At 45.7% G+C, this 22,805-nt stretch overlaps 1 protein-coding gene and 1 pseudogene across 1 annotated transcript in view; one reads left to right on the top strand and one right to left on the bottom strand.

Annotated features, from left to right (window-relative positions):
• The window catches only part of LOC120994477 (SH3 domain-binding glutamic acid-rich-like protein), a 96,489-nt gene that overhangs the window by 41,541 nt on the left and 32,143 nt on the right, over window positions 1-22,805 (top strand). The window contains exon 3 of the mRNA XM_040423083.1: window positions 7,500-7,580. Within this exon, the coding sequence (XP_040279017.1) occupies window positions 7,500-7,580 (81 nt within the window). The remainder of the gene's footprint in view (window positions 1-7,499; window positions 7,581-22,805) is intronic.
• Window positions 7,045-7,143, bottom strand: LOC120996705 (annotated as a pseudogene).

Raw genomic sequence — 22,805 nt, 5'->3', positions numbered from 1 at the left:
AAGCCGGCAGCCTATCAGAGGAACAGGAGGGGACACACCTCTCCCTCCTCTGCCGCAGCACAGACAGGCATCTGTATTGCCGTCCTGAGGACGGCAATACAGATGACTATGGAGATGAGCGCTTCCGCAATGGAGGCGCTCATCTCCTGCTCTGCCCTGCCGCCGGCCGCGGCCGCCCCCACTTGTCACCAGGGCCGCAGCGCTGGGGTGCGGGGCACCCACTGCACCCCGTGTAGGATCGGCCCTGGGCCTGCTGCCACCTCCTCTACTCCATCCTACTCCATCCTCTTCGCTAACCTCCTCGGCTGAGTCCTCTTCTGCTGCTGCGTCTTGCTCCACATCAACTGCACCCCCCCCCAGCTCCCCAGGGGCTATTCCACATCCCGGATACGACAGTGTCACGCCATCTTGGGGTTGACTTGCCTGAAAGCAGAGAGTCACACTGGACCAGCACTCCTGTCCGCCCTGAATGCACAGGTGGATCAGTGGCTGACCCCGCACCAACTGGAGATCGGCAAAGTGGTGTGTGACAACGGAAGCAATTTGTTTGCGGCATTGAATTTGGGCAAGTTGACACAAGCCAGAGTCAGTGAATCAGTGACTGCGGTGCGGTGGGCTGGATAATTTTTCATAGAAAAAACATTAATTTTCTTTGTGATCATCTAAGGTGATCATTAAAGCCTACTAGGCCAACAATAGGCCCACACAGCAGAATCATTGTTTTCTGGGTCACTTAACTGTCACTGAACTACCTCAGCACGACCATAGGCTTTGAAAAACTGCCATCGCCTGCAATCTCCCAAACATGCGCACGAGCACAGTCATCACTACACCAAGATTGACGCATAGAGGAATAAAATTTATGTCATGAGTGTGTCAACTATTGACAACTCTTTGCGGTTGTCTAAAATCTATTCCATATACCGGCCCCTGATAGGGGACGTAACAGGGATTAAACTGATAAGAATAGTACTACTTAACACACCACTCATATAGGGTGGCACAGTACATTGCACGGCGCACGTGCAGTGCCCCAAATTGGAAGTAAGAGGACCGACCAACCATCTTTTTCCATCTCCCGGTTCCTAAAATCTATTTGATACACCGGCCCCTGATAGGGGACAAAACATAGATTAAACTGGTAAGAACAGATTTTTTTAATTTAAAAAAAAGAGGACATCCTCTGCGGACCTGGGTATTTTTTGGCCGCGTTCTGAACGCTCATGCACAATGGCTGTAGGCTCATGCGTCCTTTTGCGGAGGTGACAAAACTGGTCAGTCAAACCCAAGGCAACATCATCGACCTCATCCCATATGCGTTTTTTCTGGAGCGTGCCCTGCGAAGAGTGCTGGATCAGGCCGTAGATGAGCATGAAGAGGAAGAGTTGTGGTCACCATCACCACCAGAAGCAGCCTTGTCGTCGTTGATTGCTGGACCTGCGGCAACGCAGAGAGAGGAGTCTGAAGAAGAGGAGTCAGAGGAGGAAGGTGGCTTTGAGGAGGTGGAAGACCAACCACAGCAGGCGTCCCAGGGGGCTTGTTGTCACCTTTCAGGGACCCTTGGTGTTGTATGTGGCTGAGTGGAGGAAGAGACCTTCAATGACGTCAGTGAGGACAAGGAACGGGACATTATACAAGAGTAATAGTGGCTCTCCCAAATTACTCCCTGGTGTGGTGCTCTTGTCTGGAGTGGTTCACCTAGCCACTGATAGGTATAGAGATGATAGAAGTAAAGAAGTCGACAGGCACTCTATATCTGGTTTTTATAGGATATTTGTTTATTTATAAAAATTTGTTTGTAAAATATTTATTTGTATAATAAAAATGTTTTTATAAAAAAGGCTGTTGGTTGGTTATTTACTGTGATGGGTTGTTGTGCTGGGATAGTCACCCGGATAGTGTAGAGGGGGGTGGGGAATAGTGGGGTAAAGATATGTCTATTCGGTGTATAAATCGATGGGAGTGGGTATTATTCTAGTAAAAAATTTATATAATAATCGATGGGAAAAAGTGAAAAAATGTATATATTGTCAAAAAGATAATAATATAAATCGATAGAGAAAAAATAATAATCAATAAGAAATATAAATATATTCGATGAGCCTTAATGTTCAATGAAAAAATCACACAGGGTATGGTGATGAAGGATAATCGATAATAATAGTTGATAATAATAGTTGAAAAAATGGTCGATAATATCAGTCATTAAAAGTTGAGAGAAAAAAATGTAAAAATATCCATTTATAAAATTGGAGTGAAAATAGTCCAAGATATCCAAGAAATACAATGATGATTGTCCAAGATAAAAAAAGGAGGAAAAAAAAGGAAGATGAAAATAAAATAAAACAAAACAAAGGCTGTGTAAATCAACGTAGTATATAAATCTGTATATACAAAAATCTGTACATATAAAGAGATAAGGTTACCTTTAAAATGGTCCAATGTTGTTTGGACGGTGTTTTCAGATACCGGATTTGCACACGAGTACAGGTGATAACTTCTGTCGTCAAGGGTATTATGTACAATATTCACTTTTGTGATATTACTTGCTGGTGGCGTCCCACACAGCAATTGTCGTACTCACCCCGCGGTCCGAGTTGTTCCTGTGTTTGTGGTGCAGTAGCCAGCGTGATCCTCCTGGTGGTTTGTTCGTCCACGTGGTGGGTTACGCGCTCTTTCCTGCCTGGTTGGCGTCTCACGTGATCTAGCACGTGGTTGGTCGCCGATCAGTTTGTGTCTTTCTCTTTGTGCTTTTTTTCGTAAAAAAATTCCTGTGAAGATTTTCGTATAGATTGTCCTACAGGATTTCTTGTGTTGTTACGGTAATCCGAAGTCATTTTAGCAAAAGCGTGGGTATTGGTGGGTAGTCGTAAGGATGATACTAGTTGCCATACGCGTTTCGAGGTGTTCCTACCTCTTCATCAGGAACGGGACATGGCTAGCTTGGTATCCAACCTTGTGCAAATGGGGAGTTTGTGGTTGTGCAAATGGACTGTTTGCGGTGCATTAAACGGGGAGTTTGGTCTGTCACTGTGAAGCGGGCGTAACCGTTACACTACCTGATCGATACATCATACCTGATAATATACACACACTGGATGTTTTAAAGCACGTTATTCCAAACAATTTAGGAATGTTAGGCGATTTATGCCCTTTATGGATTAAAACCCGACTCTGCGTCAACTACGTAATTTTCCATGGGAGTTTTGCCATGGTTTCCCCTCCGGCATGCCACAGTCCAGGTGTTAGTCCCCTTGAAACAACTTTTCCATCACTATTGTGGCCAGAAAGAGTCCCTGTGGGTTTTAAAATTCGCATGCCTATTGAAGTCTATGGCGATTCGCCCGTTCGCGAACATTTGCGGAAATTCGCGTTCGCGGGCGGAAAATTTTATGTTCGCGACATCTCTAATAAGAATGTGTCTTAAATAAGTGCTTATGACTTCTTAGTAATTTAGAGATAAGGGTTATTAGATGACTGACACAAAATTAAAGTAAAAAAGTAGGATTCACACAGCTAGACAGTTAACCCTTTCTGACAGAATGGTATAGTGGTATAGTGGTCTATCTTGTATATAGAGATTCTTGGTTTAAGTCCCACGAGAAGTATAAGTTCTTTCTATTATTTTTTTTCTCTTTTACTTAAAACCATATTAAAAGGCTATACTATAATAAATAATATATAATCATATAATAATAATAATAATAATAATAATAGTAATAAAAAGGCCTTACTATATTGAGAATAGTGTTTTTTTTCTAAAACCTATTACTGGTTTATTCACAGACACAATATGATTATAAAGAAACCAGTAATATTTATTAGCTTTCTAAAAACCTTATTCTCAATATGATAAGGACATAGACTTTTCTTATGGGATAAATGTGGAAAAAAAAATATCTGAAGAAAAAAACTTTAAAGTCTCTCCCAAAACCTGTATGCAAAACCAATTGCTTAAAGGGCTTCTGTCACCCCCCAAAAGTCATTTTTCATTTTTGGGCTAATTAAAATCCTTATAGTGCGATTATTTAATATATAGGGCTCTTACCTTGTGGCTTAGTTTCTTTAAAAACCGCACTTTTATAATATGCTAATTACCTCGCTAACAGCAAGTAGGGCGGTTACCTGCTGGTAGCAGCCGCATCCTCCTTTCAAAAAAACGCCCCCTCCTCCTGTTGATTGACAGAGCCAGCGAGCGCTCTCCTCCTCCGGCTGGCCCTGTCTGCAATTCAAATCCGGCGCCTGCGCCTTACGTGTCTTCATTCGGCGCAGGCGCTCTGAGAGAAGGACGCTGGCTTCCTCAGCACGCCTGTGCCGATGACGTCACCTCTAAACCCGAAAGAGAAGACGTCATCGGCGCAGGCGCACTAAGGGAGTGCTGAGGAAGCGAGCGTCGTTCTCAGAGCGCCTGCGCCGAATGAAGACACGTAAGGCGCAGGCGCGGGATTTGAATTGCAGACAGGGCCAGCCGGAGGAGAGCGCTCGCTGGCCCTGTCAATCAACTGGAGGAGGGGGCGTTTTTTTGAAAGGAGGATGCGGCGGCTACCAGCAGGTAACCGCCCTACTTGCTAGTAGCGAGGTAATTAACATATTATAAAAGTGCGGTTTTTAAAGAAACTAAGCCACAGAAAAAGGTAAGAGACCTATATCGAGAACGGAGCCCCACAAGGTGGTGGCTGGAGGACTCAGGTCCGGCCACCACCAAGCCGGCTCCCCATAGAAGTGAATGGGAGCATACCGCGTATGCGCGGCGCCCGCTCCCATTCATTTCTATGGGGCTATTTTCGCAGCAGTGGGACCCTCACCTATAAGACAATGGGGGCATATCCTAGCGGTGGCTGTAGGCAGTCAGCTTTGTAATAGAAGAGATTGATCCGTGTATTTATGCCAGCTGTCTGGTGTGAATACATTGAGAAATAGATTGTTCAGAATGAGCGCCACATTTTTGTAGCACCTGTTCCACTTTTTATGGTGTAGAAGTCAGATAAAGTGGGTGAAACCTGGGACAACTATTTATTATTGCAATTTTCTGCCGCTTAATAAAAAAGAAAATGTAAATTTGTCAGAAATCTGGGGTGTTGCACTTTGCATTTTGCATTAGCTGGAAATGACTGATGCATGCATACTGTGAAGGTGGACATGGCAGGGGTCCCATAATAAGTTTAGCTATGGATCCCTGTGAGATCTGCATATGCTGTGCTCTGGAATACTGTATAATCAAGAATGTAACTGAACATCAGTATAGGATAAGTAATGTATGTACACAGGGACTCCACCAGCAGAATAGTGAGTGCAGCTCTGGAGTATAATACAGGATGTAACTCAGGATCAGTACAGGATGAGTAATGTAATGTATGTACACAGGGACTCCACCAGCAGAATAGTGAGTGCAGCTCTGGAGTATAATACAGGATGTAACTCAGGATCAGTACAGGATAAGTAATGTAATGTATGTACACAGGGACTCCACCAGCAGAATAGTGAGTGCAGCTCTGGAGTATAATACAGCATGTAACTCAGGATCAGTACAGGATAAGTAATGTAATGTATGTACACAGGGACTCCACCAGCAGAATAGTGAGTGCAGCTCTGGAGTATAATACAGCATGTAACTCAGGATCAGTACAGGATAAGTAATGTAATGTATGTACACAGGGACTCCACCAGCAGAATAGTGAGTGCAGCTCTGGAGTATATTACAGGATGTAACTCAGGATCAGTACAGGATAAGTAATGTAATGTATGTACACAGGGACTCCACCAGCAGAATAGTGAGTGCAGCTCTGGAGTATAATACAGCATGTAACTCAGGATCAGTACAGGATAAGTAATGTAATGTATGTACACAGTGATTGCACCAGCAGAATAGTGAGTGCAGCTCTGGAGTATAATACAGGATGTAACTCGGGATCAGTACAGGATAAGTAATGTAATGTATGTACACAGTGACTGCACCAGCAGAATAGTGAATGCAGCTCTGGAGTATAATACAGCATGTAACTCAGGATCAGTACAGGATAAGTAATGTAATGTATGTACACAGGGACTCCACCAGCAGAATAGTGAGTGCAGCTCTGGAGTATGATATAGCATGTAACTCAGGATCAGTACAGGATAAGTAATGTAATGTATGTACACAGTGACTGCACCAGCAGAATAGTGAATGCAGCTCTGGAGTATAATACAGCATGTAACTCAGGATCAGTACAGGATAAGTAATGTAATGTATGTACACAGGGACTCCACCAGCAGAATAGTGAGTGCAGCTCTGGAGTATGATATAGCATGTAACTCAGGATCAGTACAGGATAAGTAATGTAATGTATGTACACAGTGACTGCACCAGCAGAATAGTGAATGCAGCTCTGGAGTATAATACAGCATGTAACTCAGGATCAGTACAGGATAAGTAATGTAATGTATGTACACAGTGACTGCACCAGCAGAATAGTGAGTGCAGCTCTGGAGTATAATGCAAGATGTAACTCAGGATCAGTACAGGATAAGTAATGTAATGTATGTACACAGTGACTCCACCAGCAGAATAGTGAGTGCAGCTCTGGAGTGTAATACAGGATATAACTCAGGATCAGTACAGGATAAGTAATGTAATGTATGTACACAACAAAATCATGCAGCGTGCCACACAAAAACGTGCACAAGGTAGACCTCTAGGGGGGTACCCATAAGGACGCCGCAACCCAAGAAATCCTTGTGACAAACAAACGTGGAAAGTGAACACACAGTGAACAAAAAAAATGTAATTAATAGTGAATGTGTGCTGAAGCTCAGCCCGGACATCTGGCCAGAACTATAAAAATTCCTCCACCTCACGCCAGGCCTGATGGCCGTGCAAAGAATAGAGGCGTGTGCACTCAAAATGTGAGAAAGTGAAATGCGTGCAAATGTGCCATCACTCAGTGGGCTCCCACCCCCAGTGAGTTTAGGCACCCCAGGGTCACCACTCCTGGGGCACTTCTGCAGAGCCCTTGGTCACCTAGCATAGGGCACTAATGGCCCAAGCCGTACACCCTAGTGATGCTGTGTGGTTCTCTGCCTTACATTCTAGGGGCCCGATTCAACCTCCAGAAATGATAAGAACAGTTACTACACCTGATCTTAGCCAAAAGGCCGAGAAGCGATTCAGCCGTTAGAGGCAGGCTACATGCAAATATTGTGAATTTTGTGTTATCATTCTGTGCAGATCTGCAGCCTAAAACAGTACCAGCAAAGTTAATGAGCGAGTTAATAGAGAATTTTCCAATTCATATACTGTACATTCTTTAATGTGAGGATATTGACTTGCGGTGAGGATTTTGCAATTTGAGGCTTATCAATTTTTTGTGTGGATTTTCAGTGCAGATTGCAAAGGGAGAAAAAACGAAGCAAAATCCACATAAAAAATTGAATAGAAAATCTGCATAAACTGCACGGCCATGTGCATATAGCCTTTTTTGTGAGGTAATTTTTAAAACCAGTCTGGTGTTTTTATTTTTTAGGACTTTGAGTCTTTTTTTGATGCTAAGGAAGGAAATGAAATCTATGTGTTCCTGGGTCTGGCTCCTGCTGCATCTGCAAAGGTACATTATATTCTATAACATTGTTTTTTCCCATTTTCTTATATTACAGTATATTGATATTCCTGATTGCCCCGTGCCTCTCGTACATCTGGTTTGGTCATATTTCACATTTTTCTCTACATACTCACAAGAGATTATATACAATATGTATCAACAACCTCTCTGGTGTCATGCTGCACAGAAATGGCTGAAATAATAGTTTTGTGAGGAGTTATAATTTTTAGCCATTTGAAGTTTGTCCCATGAATAAATATTCACTTTATGCAGATGATGCAGTTACATGTTTGTTATGACGCCTGTCCAGTGTTTGATTGATTCCCCCTGAGAATGTCCACCTAATGTGACCAGTGCTGGTGGTCACACATGCTCAGTAGCTCGGTCCCTCCTCCCAGATCCTCTGGTGTACGGGAGGCGGAGTTATTCCTGCTATTGTGCATCCAGCCAATATTAATTAACGCACTAGAAGAGACTTCTGCTCACCAACACTGGACACATTTGATTCCCGCTCAGAAAGTCCACCAAAAGACCAGCAGGGGGCGCCGTAACAAGTATGTAACTGCAATATCCACACACAGGGGGCGTTTTATAAAAACCGTTATGCGTTTTGTCACCTAAGAGAAAAATGTCATATTTCGTTGGGGGACATACACTTCAAATATATATATATTTAAATATAATTTTTATTATTATTTTGACAATTTTCATACAATGGCAAAATGGGTTTTGTTTTGGTTTTTGCCTTTGTATGAGCATAGTGCCCTCTGGTGGGTACCATGGGCACAGTCCCATAAACATACATAAAAATAATGAAAAAGTACAGTGAAATCCCCTCCCTCAGTCCACAGCACAGCACCATCCCTCCTATCTTATGAAAGTGGCTCTGTCAGTCTTCACAGGACTATGACCCCAGAACATAAAAAAATGCACGTAAAGGACTTCCTAATTTTTTTCCTTAAATGGATAACGCACAATAAGCTGATTCTTCCAGTACTCGGGAGCTCACTTCCATCTTTGCTGTGTAGACTGGGACAGAATCAGCAGAATAATTTAATTATCATTAGAGGATGGAGAGAGATTGTATGGGTCTGTTGATTATCTTCCTTCTATTGACTCCTGTTCATTGGAGCCACCATAAAGGAAGGATGAAGAGTACAAGTTCAGCATGTTCATCAAATGTTTAGGCCTAAAAATCTGCAAAGATATGTATCTTACAGGAGCGGACTGACCCCCCCCCCCCCCTCCATTTTAAATCCATATGAATTAATATTGAGTTGGTCCCCCTTTGGAGGGTGTCTGCGGGAATTTTTGGCCATTCATCCGGGAGAGCATTTGTGAGGTCAGACACTGATGTTGGAGGAGAAGGCCTGGCTCACAATCTCCATTCTAGTTCATCCTGAAGGTGTGGAATGGGGTTTAAGTCAGGGCTCTGTGCAGTGAAATTCTTCCACACCAAAATCCCCCGACCATGCCTTTATGGGTCTTGCTTTGTGCACTGGGGCACAGTCATGCTGGAAGAGAAAAGGGTCTTCCCCAAATTGCTCCCACAAAGCTAAAAGCAAACAATTGTACAAAATGTCTTGGTCTGCCGAAACATTTGGATTTCACTGGATCTGAGGGGCCGTCCACTGAAAAACAACCCAATAGTATTATCCGTCCTCCACCAGACCTTACAGCTGGCACAATGCAGTCAGGCAGGTAACATTTTCCTGGCATTCACCAGACTTGTCCATCAGACTGCCAGATAGAGAAGTATGATCCATCACTCCACAGAAGACATCTCCACTGCTCCAGAGTCCAGGGGCGATGTGCTTTCTATCACTCCATCCGATGCTTGGCATTGTGCTTGGTGATGTAAGGCTTGCAGGCAGCTGCTCGGCCATGGAAACCCATGCCATTAAGCTCCCGGCACAGCACAGTTTTTGTCCTGATGTTAATGGCGGAGGAGGTCTGGATTCTACAGTTATGGAGTCAGCAGAGCGTTGGTGACTTTTATGCTCTATGCTCCTTGCAGCGTACTCAAGTTAGGTTTAAAAATGTTCCTGGGTGTTGTAGTGCAATTGTGACACTAACCTGAGACAGCTGACTCTCTGCAAGGGCAGGTGATGATAAGTAATGTTCGTGACGCCAGTGCCAATTAAACGGTGGCACGCCGTTTGCTGATAGCAGGAATAACTGAGGAACCACGTGATGTTAAAACAGAACTCAAACTTTAGTAGTCATCATACATGGACATAGATGGAAGCGCAGTTCCTTTGCAGACAGTTGGTTGCAGTACATTTGATGCAGGCAATATATATAGCAAGGTGACTTCAGAGTGTTAAACACAGGACTTGCAGTACAGGCGGCTTGCACTCTATTCCTGACTGATCCTGGAACATAGAAACTCTTCTCCAAGGCCCGATGCCCTAGCTCTGGCGTATATCCTTGGTTTTATAATTATCAAGTACCTCCTCTGTTGTCTTTAGTACCTCTTGCTTTTCTGGACTTGCCTCTGTCTCTCCCAGCACTGACTCTAGAAACTTCTGAACTCCACTTCCTAGGCTGGTTAACTGTGATGTTCCTGCTTCTGCATATATGAGTTCAGGAGGGGAACCTTCTCCTTGGATCTGGAACCCGGTTACAGGGACTGCAATACCCTCTCCTGGTCTGCAGGCTTCAGGCCTGGACTTGACTCGGACATAGTCTAATCTCCAACTCCAACTCTTTAACTCTAGACTCCAACTCCAGACTGCCTCTCCTTACCCTGACTGGGCCTTATATAAACTAGGGCTCCCTAGCTCCCTCTAGTGACTAAGAGCTGGAATGACACCCCTAGCAAGCCTGTACATGCACATTTTACAGTAACAGGGAAGTACATAGCATTACATTACATTACATTTTATAAAGATGACTTATACCAACTTTCCCTTAAATAAGGAGAAACGACAGCACACAAGTGACCCTTCTGTAGTGACGGGCATTACAGCTCCCGTACACTACATCCTCAGCACTTAGCGACCCCACTTGTAACGTTTCGTGGTCTCCACTTCATGGCTGAGTTGCTGTGATTCCTTCCACTTTATAATAATACTGCACACAGGTGATGGTGGAATATCAAGGAGGGAAGATACAGTCCTGATCAAAAGTTTAAGACCACTTGAAAAATGGCAAAAAATCATATTTAGCATGGCTGGATCTTAACAAGTTTCCAAGTAGAGCTTCAACATGCAACAAGAAGTAATAGGAATGAGACAAAACATTTTTTGAGCATTCAATTTAATGAAAACAACGAATAAACTGAAACAGGCTGTTTTTCAGCTGATCAAAAGTTTAGGACCACACCTCCAAAAAAAAACTAAACCCCCCAAAACAGAAATCCAACTTCCAAACATAAACTCAGTAATGAGTCGCTCCGCCGTTATTGTTTATCACTTCCAAAATTCGTTTCGGCATGCTTGATGCAAGCGTTTCCATGAGGTGAGTGGGAACATTTCTCCAAGTTGTGAAGACGGCCGCACAAAGGCCATCTAATGTCTGGAACTGTTGTCCATTTTTGTAAACTTCCCTTGCCATCCATCCCCAAAGGTTCTCAATTGGATTTAGATCAGGGGAACACGCAGGATGGGCCAAAAGAGTGATGTTATTCTCCTGGAAGAAGTCCCTTGTCCTCCGGGCATTGTCTACTGTAGCGTTGTCCTGTTGAAAAACCCAGTCGTTACCACACAGACGAGGGCCCTCAGTCATGAGGAATGCTCTCTGCAACATCTGGACATAGCCAGCGGCCGTTTGACGCCCCTGCACTTCCTGAAGCTTCATTGTTCCACTGAAGGAAAAAGCACCCCAGACCATTATGGCGCCCCCTCCACTGTGGCGTGTAGAAAACATCTCCGGTGGGATCTGCTTGTCATGCCAGTAACGTTGGAAACCATCAGGACCATCAAGGTTAAATTTTTTTCTCATCAGAGAATAAAACTTTCTTCCACCTTTGAATGTCCCATGTTTGGTGCTCTCTTGCAAAGTCCAAACGAGCAGTTCTGTGGCGTTCAAGGAGACGAGGTCTTTGAAGACGTTTTTTGTTTTTGAAGCCCTTCAGTCTCAGATGCTGTCTGATGGTTATGGGGCTGCAGTCAGCACCAGTAAGGGCCTTAATTTGGGTCGAGGATCGTCCAGTGTCTTGACGGGCATCCAATTGGATCCTCCGGCTCAGTGCTGATGACATTTTTCTTGGGTCTTCCACTTGACTTTTTTGTTCCACTAACCCTCAGGATTATTTAAGAAATTCCAAATGACTGTCTTACTGTGTCCCACCTCAGCAGCGATGGCGCGCTGTGAGAGACACTGCTTATGCAGTTCAACAACCCGACCATGTTCAAAAAGGGAGAGTTTTTTGGCCTTTGCCATCACAACGTGTGACTACCTGACAGAAAATGACAATGAATCCACATCTTTGCACAGATTTGGCCTTTTAAAGGCATGGGATCCTAAACTTTTGATCAGCTGAAAAACAGACTGTTTCAGTTTATTCGTTGTTTTCATTAAATTGAATGCTCAAAAAATGTTTTGTCTCACTCCCATTTCTTCTTGTTGCATGTTGAAGCTCTACTTGGAACCTTGTTAAGATCTAGCCATGCTAAATATGATTTTTTGCCATTTTTCAAGTGGTCTTAAACTTTTGATCAGGACTGTATTTCAGGAAGTGACTTGTGGCAGAGATGACATCCTATTACAGGACCACGCTGGAATACAGGGAGCTCTTTAGAACGCAAATGTCTGGAAAGTTGACTGAATAGCTGGGGGCTGGATTTTATACACCTGTGGCAACAGGACTGAATCAAACCTGAATTCAACGATTAAGATGTGTATCAGGACACTTTTCTTCTTATAATGTATCAAAGCATAACTAGGCGGAATTGCAATTTAGAACTGGGGAAAAGCTGGGTGACAGCTGAAGTGGGATCTCTCATGCAATCCATTTTGTTTGTCACTGTCACGTTCGGGTGTGGGAGGGAAACCCCAAACCGAACATAGGAGGTAAAGGGGTGTGGAAATAAGGCCTGAAAACTAGGGAAAGGAGATGGACACGTCCTAGTAAAACCCTAATCAAAGTCCTGACTAACTACTAGTATGAACAGACCCCAGAGGTAGGTGAGTTCATACACAGGAATACCTAATGTCCTAACTCACCCTATAGGACCCTGGTACTAATGTCAGGACTGAGACAACCAGTTCCTCCAAAAGGAAGGATGAACAGGAGTCTCCCTCGGGCATAAATACAAATGACAGGGAAAAGCAATACACAAAATAACCCAAACAAAATACAAAAGGGAAAGAAAACACTTAACTTCAAGTGGCTATGGCAGCACCAGGAGCTCAGCCGAGATCCACATACCAGCTATCCACAACTCAAACAGAAGCTAAAAAACGCATAGAATAGTGAGAGAAACAATAATAAATAGAGAAGGTTAAATGACCATAATCGCCACACCTGGGGAAAGAAGGTGTGGCAAGCACCAGAAACAACACAGACGTCCTTTGATCCAAACGGAAAACATGTTAGATCAAACCACGTGTTGCCAGTCCCACCAATCTCCTGTCACCTGTCGCGGGAACTTCCGTGACAGTACCTTCCCTTCTATGGGTGACCTCCGGGCACCAAGGACCAACCTTATCCGGATGAGACTTGTGTAAGGATTTCACCAAAGGGCTGGCAATTACGTCAGATGCCGGTACCAACATCCTCTCCTCTGGTCCATAACCCTTCCAGTGAACAAGATACTGAAGAGATCTATGGATAACTCGAGAGTCAATAATCTTGGCGATCTGGAATTCCAAACTGCCGTCCATTATGACAGGAGCAGGTGGCAAGGGGGATGACTCCAAAGGTTCAACATATCTCTTCAACAAAGATTTGTGAAACACATTATGAATTTTCAGACCCTGAGGAAGTTCAAGACGAAAAGCTACAGGATTAATAATGGCAGTGATCTTATATGGATCAATAAACCTTGGACCCAACTTCCAAGAAGGAACTTTCAACTTAATATTTCTTGTGGACAGCCACACAAAATCACCCACACTTAGGTCCGGACCATTCATACGTTTCCTGTCAGCCACACGTTTATATTTGTTGCCCATATTCATCAAGTTATTTAGAATTTTCCGCCATATAGAAAACAATGATGACGAAAAATGTTCCTCCTCAGGGATATCGGAAGTATGTGAACCAGAGAATGTGCCAAATCTTGGGTGAAACCCATATGCCCCAAAAAATGGCGACTTACCAGTGGATTCCTGTCTACAATTATTTATGGCAAACTCGGCCAAAGACAGAAACGAGGACCATTTCTCCTGGTTCTCTGAGACAAAACATCTTAAAGGGCTTCTGTCACCCCCCAACACTCATTTTTCATTTTTGGGCATATTAAAATCCTTATTGTACGACTATTCCCTATATAGGGCTCTTACCTTGTTCTGTGGCTTTGTTTCATAAAAAATCAAGCTTTTAAAATATGCAAATGACTTCACTACCAGCAAGTAGGGCGATTAAAAAAACGCCCCTCCTCCAGTTGATTGACAGGGCCAGCGAGCGCTCTCCTCCTCCGGCTGGCCCTGTCTGCAATTCAAATCCCGCGCCTGCGCCTTACGTGTCTTCAATCTTCATTCGGCGCAGGCTCTCTGAGAGAAGGACGCTGGCTTCCTCAGCACTCCCTCAGTGCGCCTGCACCGATGATGTCACCTCTAAACCCAAAAGAGAAGACGTCATCGGCGCAGGCGCACTGAGGAAGTGCTGAGGAAGCGAGCGTCCTTTTCTCAAAGCGCCTGCGCCGAATGAAGACACGTAAGGCGCAGGCGCGGGATTTGAATTGCAGACAGGGCCAGCCGGAGGAGGAGAGCGCTCGCTGGCCCTGTCAATCAACTGGAGGAGGGGCGTTTTTTTAAAAGGAGGATGCGGCGGCTACCAGCAAGTAGACGCCCTACTTGCTGGTAGTGAAGTCATTTGCATATTTGAAAAGCTCTATTTTTTATGAAACGAAGCCACAGAACAAGGTAAGAGCCCTATATAGGGACTAGTCGTACAATAAGGATATTAATATGCCCAAAAATGAAAAATGAGTTTTGGGGGGTGACAGAAGCCCTTTAAGTAAGTCTCCAGACTCTGATTAGTGCGCTCTGTCTGTCCATTCGTCTGAGGATGAAAAGCAGAATAAAAAGACAGTTGTACCCCCCGCCGAGTACAGAACGCCTTCCAGAATCTGGACACAAACTGAGTCCCATGGTCCGAGACCACATCAGAGGGAATGCCATGAAGTTTCACATTGTTGTCAACAAACGCTTGCTCAAGTGTTTTAGCATTAGGTAGGCCCAGCAACGCTTTAAAGTGCACCATTTTACTAAAACGATCAACTACCACCAGAATAACTGTCATTCCAGACGAATTAGGCAGATCCGTAATAAAATCCATAGACAAGTGAGTCCATGGTCTGGACGGGATGGGCAATTAAAGTAGAGATCCAGACAGGGCCGTCTTTAATATTGATTGGACCCTGGGCAAGAATTTACTTGGGCCCCCTGGACCCCGAGCCCCCCCCTTCCCCCCGCACTTTGCTGTACTTGCTATACAGCAGCACTTAGGCTAAGTTCACACGAACGTGTGTGATCCGTGGCCGTATTGCAGTATTCACTTCAATGGGTCTGCAAATCCGGAATCGCGGAACAGCCACACGGGATGGGACCCCTCGGAAGCACTACGGAGTGCCTCCGTGGGGTTACGTCCCGTACTTCCGTTCTTCAAAAAGATAGAACAAGTCCTATCTTTTAGCGGAACGGGCGGATTGTGGACCCATTAAAGTGAATGGGTCCGCGATCCGATGCGGCTGACCTACGGCCAGCGATCGTGCAGCGGGCCGCAGCACAGTCACGGGTCACACACGTTCGTGTGAACTCGGCCTTACCTGTCACGTCCAGGGCCTCCAGGTGACGTCTCCTCTTTGTCATCATCTTCTCTGTAGATCTTCTCTCTCATCATCTTCTCCACTCGGTCTGGACAACTTCTTCTCTCAGCCGCCTCGTCTCTGCAGAGTGTGACACACAGACATCTTAGCTTCCTCACATTCTATCATTATCCCCCAACTGGAGTCCCCACAGTGTTATCCTGCTGCTTGCTGTGCCCCCCCCCCCTCCCCCAGGGGTGTAGCTATAGGGGGTGCAGAGGTAGAAGTCGCTACCGGGCCCAGGAGCATGAAGGGGCCCAAAGACACTTGTGCCGCATAAGACACACAAAGCACTGAGGGAAGGGGGGGGCTCAAGCTGAACTCTTGCACCGGGGCCCATAAGCCTTTAGTTACGCCCCTGCCCCCCCCAATACCCCCAAATACTATCCTGAAGAAACATTACTGCCCCCCATAGTAACAGTGCTCCTCATAGTCCCACCAATAGTAATTCCCTTCTAGAATGCCCTCATTAGTAACACTGCCCCAACTGTGAAAATGCTCTTCAACAATGCCCCCATTATTAGAAGAGCCCTCCCATATTAATAATACCCTCACAGAGTCCCCAGTAGAAATAAGGCCCCCTATTGTTCCCCCAGTGGTAATAAAGCTCCCTACAGACCCCTCAGTAGTAATAAGGCCCCCATAGTGCGCTTAGTAGAAAAAAGGCGGATCTATAAGACCCTCCTATAGAGCCCCCAGTAGTAATAAGACCGCCTATAATGTCCCCTGGATCTGCAGTGCCCCCTGCAGTTATAATCCTCCCTCCACCATACAGTCCCATGTAAATAACATCACCTCCTCCCCAGCCGCCTCCAACACACAATCCCATGTAAACATCACCCCCTAAGGCTACTTTCACACTTGCGTTCGTGCGGATCTGTCCTGTATAATACAAACGAATGCATCCGTTCAGGACCGATTCGTTTGTATTAGATTTGAATTTCTAAGTCCCAATACGGATCCGTCCTGACTTACATTGAAAGTCAATGGGGGACGTATCCGTTTACAATTGCATCATTTTGTGCAATGCAAAGGGATCCATCCCCATTTACTTACATTGTAAGTCGGGACGGATCCGTTTGGCTCCGCACGGCCATGTGGACACAAAACGCTGCTTGCAGCATTTTGGGGTCCGCCTCCAAAACGGAACGGGGGGCCATACGGAGCCGAACGAATGCATTCTGAATGGATCCGCATCCATTCAGAATGCATTGGGGTTAAACTGATGCATTTGGGGCTGCTTGTGAGAGCCTTGTAACGGATCTCACAAGCGGATCCCCAAACCCAAGTGTGAACGTAGCCTAAACATTACGTCCCATGTACATAAACATCATTACCCCCCACCATCCACTTTCAACATACAGTCCCATGTAAATAACATCACTCCCTCCCCCAGCCACCTCAAGCACACAGTGTGCAGCGTACTCAAGTTGTGTGCAATAGGTGTTTCTGGGTGATGTAGTGCAATATACACTAACCTGGTACAGCTGACTCTCTGCAAGGGCAGGTATAGGTAGAAATAGTTCGTGACGCCAGTGCCAAGTAAACGGTGGCACGCCGTTTGCGGATGCAGGAATAAATTGAGGAAACGTAGTATTAAAACAGAACTCCAACTTTAGTAGTTTTCCAAGCAGAGACAATATTGGAAATGCAGTTCCTAAGCATACAGTCGATTTTGCAATTCGGTCGATGCAGGCAATTCAGTTATAGCAGGGTAATTACAGAGTGTTGAACACAGGACTTGCAGTACAGGAGCTTGCACTCTAATTCTGTCTGATCCTGGAATATAGCATATCTTCACCAAGGCCCAATAACCTAGTTCTGGCTTTATATCCTTGGTTATAGCTTTAATAAGTACCTCCTCTGTCTTTCTGAGTACCTCTTGCTTTCCTGATCTTTGCTTCTCTGTCTCTCTCAGCTTCTGGACACTTCCTCAGGCTCTAGAAACTTCTGAGCTGTGGTCTAGACTGACTTTTTTTTTTGCATTACATGACATTTTATAAAACTGACATATAACAACTTCTCCATAACTAAGGAGGGACGACAGCACACCAAGTGACACTTTGGTAGTGACGGGTATTACAGTCCCCGTACACTACATACCCCACTGCTTTAAGCTGAGTACGACCTCGTACTCCATCATGGGTCGCCCAACTGGGATCTCTACCTGAAATAGAAAAAGAGACATGCAGGCATACATACATGTAATTCATCTGCATTTACATTTACATCAGGTCCAATTGGCAAAGGTGAAGTGTGGTGACAAGGGGCGTCGTTCTCTTCTCTCAGGATAGTGAATGGAACGGGGGCGCTGACCTGGCACAGCGTAACATTATAACCAGGATAGTCCATGACAATGAATAAGTCCATGATAGAACAGCAAAATAACGGAACTACCCAGGAGTTTCCCGTGTGTGTATCACAGGCAAGGGCTCACGTGGAGGAGTCCATTCTTGCGCACAAATGTCAAGTAAGGTATTGCCCGTGGCAACTGTTTGGGAGGAGACACCACCAGAATAATCAAAGTCTCCTAAACTGACTGGTGGGCGTCCCCTGGTCATCCGGGTAGACCTTCTCAACACAGGGGTCTCCTCTTCCCTTAGCAACGAGGTAGAAGGGAGAGGAGCAACAGGAGGGTCTCCATCCGTGAGACCTCGGTCAGGAACAACTGGAACAACAGGAACAACAGGAACAACTGGAACAACAATATCCACGAGAGGGAGAACTGGATCCGGAGCATCTTGAACCGGCTCTTCTGGAGGTGAAGCTACAGTAGGTGCCGGAGCAGGCACCAGCAAGTTCAACCAAGGTGTCAGAAGCCAATGCATGGGATCAGCGTCATACCTCAGATTACTAACAGCCTGCATAGGATCCTCGGGCTGTATTGCTGACTCTGACACAGGATATTCAGATCCAGAACTCTCAGCACTAGGTTCTGGTGTTAGGCAGAGCTTCAACCTGTTTCGGTGTACAATTTGGGATCCCTTGTCTTCCCGGGTGATCTCATAAGTGTGAGTTCCAACATTTGGGATTGCAGTGACAACATAGGGACTTCGCTCCCACTTACTGTCCAATTTGCTGGTACGACGGTTATTCTTTAACCATACCACGGCCCCTATGGTCAAGGGTTCTGCATGGGCTGCCTGATCATAGTCTCTCTGCTGTCGGTCTCTAGCAAAGTCCATACGTTCCTGAACAATGGCTTTGGCTGCATCCAATCGCCTTTGGTGCTCAGCAACCCAGTCGGTGTTAGGTAATGGGTTAATGCAATCAGGTACATGTATGTCCAGTGAATGATCAGCAGGCAATGTCCCTTGGCGCCCAAACATCAAGTAAAAAGGGGTATACCCGGTGGAACAATGTATGGTATGATTGTATGTGAACATGAGCTGTGGCAACAGACTGGGCCAATCTCCTCTGTTTTCAGGAGGCACGGCCCTCAGCATCTCTATCAAGGTCTGATTCATTTTTTCACATAATCCGTTACCTTGAGGATGGTAGGCCGTTGTCCGGATCTTCTTACAGTTGTGTAAGCGGCACAGTTCATGGAACAGATGGGACTCAAAAGCAGGTCCTTGGTCGGTGAGGATCTTTTCTGGACATCCATAGGGCAGGAGGAAGTGCTTCCAGAACATTTCGGCTGTAGTCTTGGCTGTCTGGTCTCTCACAGGCACTGCTACAACAAACTTAGTGAAATGGTCAATAATAGTCATGGCATAAGCATACCCTGAGCGACTAGGCTCCAGTTTCACATGGTCGATGGCGACAAGTTCAAGAGGACGAGTACTTACAATGGGTCTCAGTGGTGCCCTCTGATCATGGTGCTCACTCCGTTTTAAGGCACAGGCTACACACTCCCGGCACCATATCTCCATGTCTTCTCTCATGCCCACCCAGTAAAACCGCTGGCGGATAGTAGCCTCAGTCTTTTGGACCCCAAAGTGACCGGATTGATTGTGGTACATCTCCAACACCATACCTGCATCTCGTCGGGGTATGAGAATCTGGTGCACTCTCTCGTTGGACACTGGGTCTAGGCTTCTCCGTAGCAATAGGCCCTTTTGTATGAAGAGTTGATGGCGCTGTCTCCACATTTTGATGAGCTCAGGATCTGCACTCTTACGCCGAATCCTCTCAGGGGCTCTGCCACTAGTAATGAAGTCCAACAACTCACCCAGCACTCTACTTTCAGACTGTAGTTTCACCCACCTTTCTTCTTTAGGATCAGGCCTACTGGAGGGTGAAGGAACTGCAGCTCTGTTATTGGTAGCTCGAGCCTGGTCCTGTTGAGCAAACTTGTTATAGAAAGCCGGCATCTCTACATCTTCCCAAGCATCTCGTACATCATCAGGAGCTGTCTCTGTGGGAAGTCTGGATAAAGCATCAGCATTATCATTAGTGCGTCCAGCACGATACTTTACAGAGAAATTATAGTTGGCAAGGCGAGAGGCCCATCTCTGCTTCAAGGCCCCCAATTTAGCTGTATTTAGATGCGCCAGAGGGTTATTGTCAGTGAATGCAATGAACGGGGTGGCGGCTAGATAATCCTTGAATTTTTCTGTCACCGCCCACACTAATGCCAGGAACTCTAGTTTGAAGGAACTATAATTCTGGTCATTTTTCTCAGCTCCTTTCAGGGAGCGGCTTGCATATGCTATCACTCTCTCTTTTCCCTCTTGAATTTGGGCTAACACCGCTCCCAGGCCTTGCTTGCTAGCATCGGTATAAAGATGGAAATACTTGCTATAATCTGGGTAACCTAACACTGGAGGCTCGGTCAGTTTCTTTTTTAGCAATTGGAACGCTATCTCTCTTTTCTCATTCCACTTAATGGGCACAGGAGTTCTAGGACTCTTTTTGGGTTGCCCCCTCAAGAGTTCCTGGATAGGATCAGCTATTTGAGCAAAATGGGGGATAAAACGTCTATAGTAGCCGGCAAAACCCAGGAAACTCCTCACCTCTTTGACGGTAGTAGGAACCGGCCAATTACGGACAGCTGCTAATTTATCAGGGTCAGGTTGCACTCCCTCTCCGCTTACTACATGCCCCAGGTATCTTACTGCAGGTTTGAGCAGGTGACATTTGGATGGCTTTACCTTCAAGCCATATTTGATAAGGATTTCAAATACTTCTGCCAAATGTTTCAGATGGTCTTCATATGTTTTTGAATACACAATGACGTCATCTAGATACAGCAGCACTGTTTCGAAGTTTTTGTGACCCAAACACCGTTCCATTAGTCTCTGGAAAGTTCCTGGGGCATTACACAGCCCGAACGGCATACAATTGAATTCGAACAGGCCCATGGGAGTGGTGAAAGCAGTCTTTTCCCTATCCTCGGGGGCCATGGGTACTTGCCAGTAGCCGCTGGTCAAGTCCAATGTGGAGAAATAGGCAGAGGAGCCCAGAGCAGTTAGTGACTCCTCAATGCGGGGCAGTGGGTATGCATCTTTGTGGGTTATTTGATTAATTTTCCTATAATCCACACAGAAACGGACACCACCGTCCTTCTTCTTTACAAGGACCAGGGGTGCAGCCCACGGACTACGGCTGTCCCGGATTACATTAGAGTCTTTCATCTCTTGGATCATTTCCTTTACAGTCTGATATGAAGTAGGTGGTAAAGGTCTGTATCTCTCCTTGATAGGAGGATGAGAGCCAGTAGGTATGGTGTGTTGTATGGGACTCACCTCTCCATAATCAGTAGCATGCTTACTGAAGGCCTGGTGGTGCTCCTTGACAAGCTGTAGAATCCCTTCTTGTTGTTGTTGGGGGGTATTCTCGTCCCCGACATGGAGCTCTTCCCACCAGGGCACTTGTGGCTGGGTCACCGGCGAACATCTGCTGTCTGCAGCTGGCGGCTTTTCTGTCACTGGAAGACGAATGATGTCTTGGAAGGACACCTGGGAAAGCTGGGCAACACGGCAATGCTTTGTAAGCGCAACAGGATGATCACTCAGGTTAATCAGACGGACAGGTACTTTACCTTGGGAGACGTTCACCAGGCACTTGGCAGCTCTCACATAAGGATAATCCTCCATCTGGAGTGGTTCCACCAGGGCTGGATAATCTCGGCCTTCGACTCCCAGGACAGCACGACACCACAAAAGAGTTTGAGAATTAGGAGGCAAAGTCACAGGCTTAATATCACGGATCCTGGCAGTACAAATTTCTCCTTTCCCATTAGCAAACCTCTGCTGGGCACTTAACACAGTGATAGTCTTTTGAATCACCCTCCTGGATGCAGAGGAAGCTGTGGGCAAAGTCTGATGTAATACAGCAAGTATTTCTGAATAACAGTTCTTGAAGACATTGGTGCCTAGAATGACAGGATGTCCTCCTCTGTCACCGGCCTGTACTACGATCACTCCCTGTTGAGGCAGGGTTACTTCTCCCACCTGCAGGATGGGTTCCCAGTATCCATGAACCTTTACTGGTTTGCCATTGCTGGCGATAATTTCCACCCAGGATTCAGGCGGTTGGGTCAACTGGTTGGTGTCCCAGAACTTTTCAAATGCAGGCAGCTGAATAGTAGTGACCTGAGACCCAGTATCTAATAGGGCTTCAAAGGGGACCCCGTTGATCTCTATATTGATTTTAGGATGGGATCCTACATAACGTGGCATCCAATTTGGATCCTCTGGACCTAGTGTTCTACCTCCCGAGGGGTGGTCCTCAGCCTCAGGGGTTGCCCGTTTAACTGCCAGCACGTGGATTCTGTGTGTCCCAGCTTTTTGCAGTATGTACACACGGGCTTCTTGCGACCTCTATTACGCCTCCCAGGATCCCTGGGGTGAGTCTCTTGGTAAGGAGGTGGGAACGGCCTAGGAGGTGACAGGAATTCTTCAGCTAGCATTCTGGGTTTTTCCCATTCCTCTATTTTTCTGCACACCTTCTCTAGACTTTTAGTGAGGTGATTTACTTGCTCTGTCAGCATGGCAATAGTATCGGTAGCTGACACTTGAACAGCTTGGCCGGCCTCAGCTCGGTTAGTGACAAGCGGTTTTGGCTTGCAGGCTGATGACTCAGATAGGGCGCTCAACTCAGGAGATACTGTGGACCCCAGAATTTTTATAGCCAGTTCTTTAAAGTCCAGAAAGGTACTGTTAGGGTGCTGGGCGGACAGCATCTTTAACTGGGTCCTTATTTGTTCACTAGACCCCCCGTTGATAAATTGTTCCCTCAGGGTCTGGTCCTGGTTATCAGCCTCTTTGGGATCTATCTGGATTACAGCCCCTAAAGCCTCCTGAAGTGA

Source organism: Bufo bufo, chromosome 3, assembly GCF_905171765.1.
Source record: "Bufo bufo chromosome 3, aBufBuf1.1, whole genome shotgun sequence".
Classification (NCBI taxonomy): Eukaryota; Metazoa; Chordata; class Amphibia; order Anura; family Bufonidae; genus Bufo; species Bufo bufo.
This window is presented reverse-complemented; position numbering and strand designations above follow the sequence as displayed.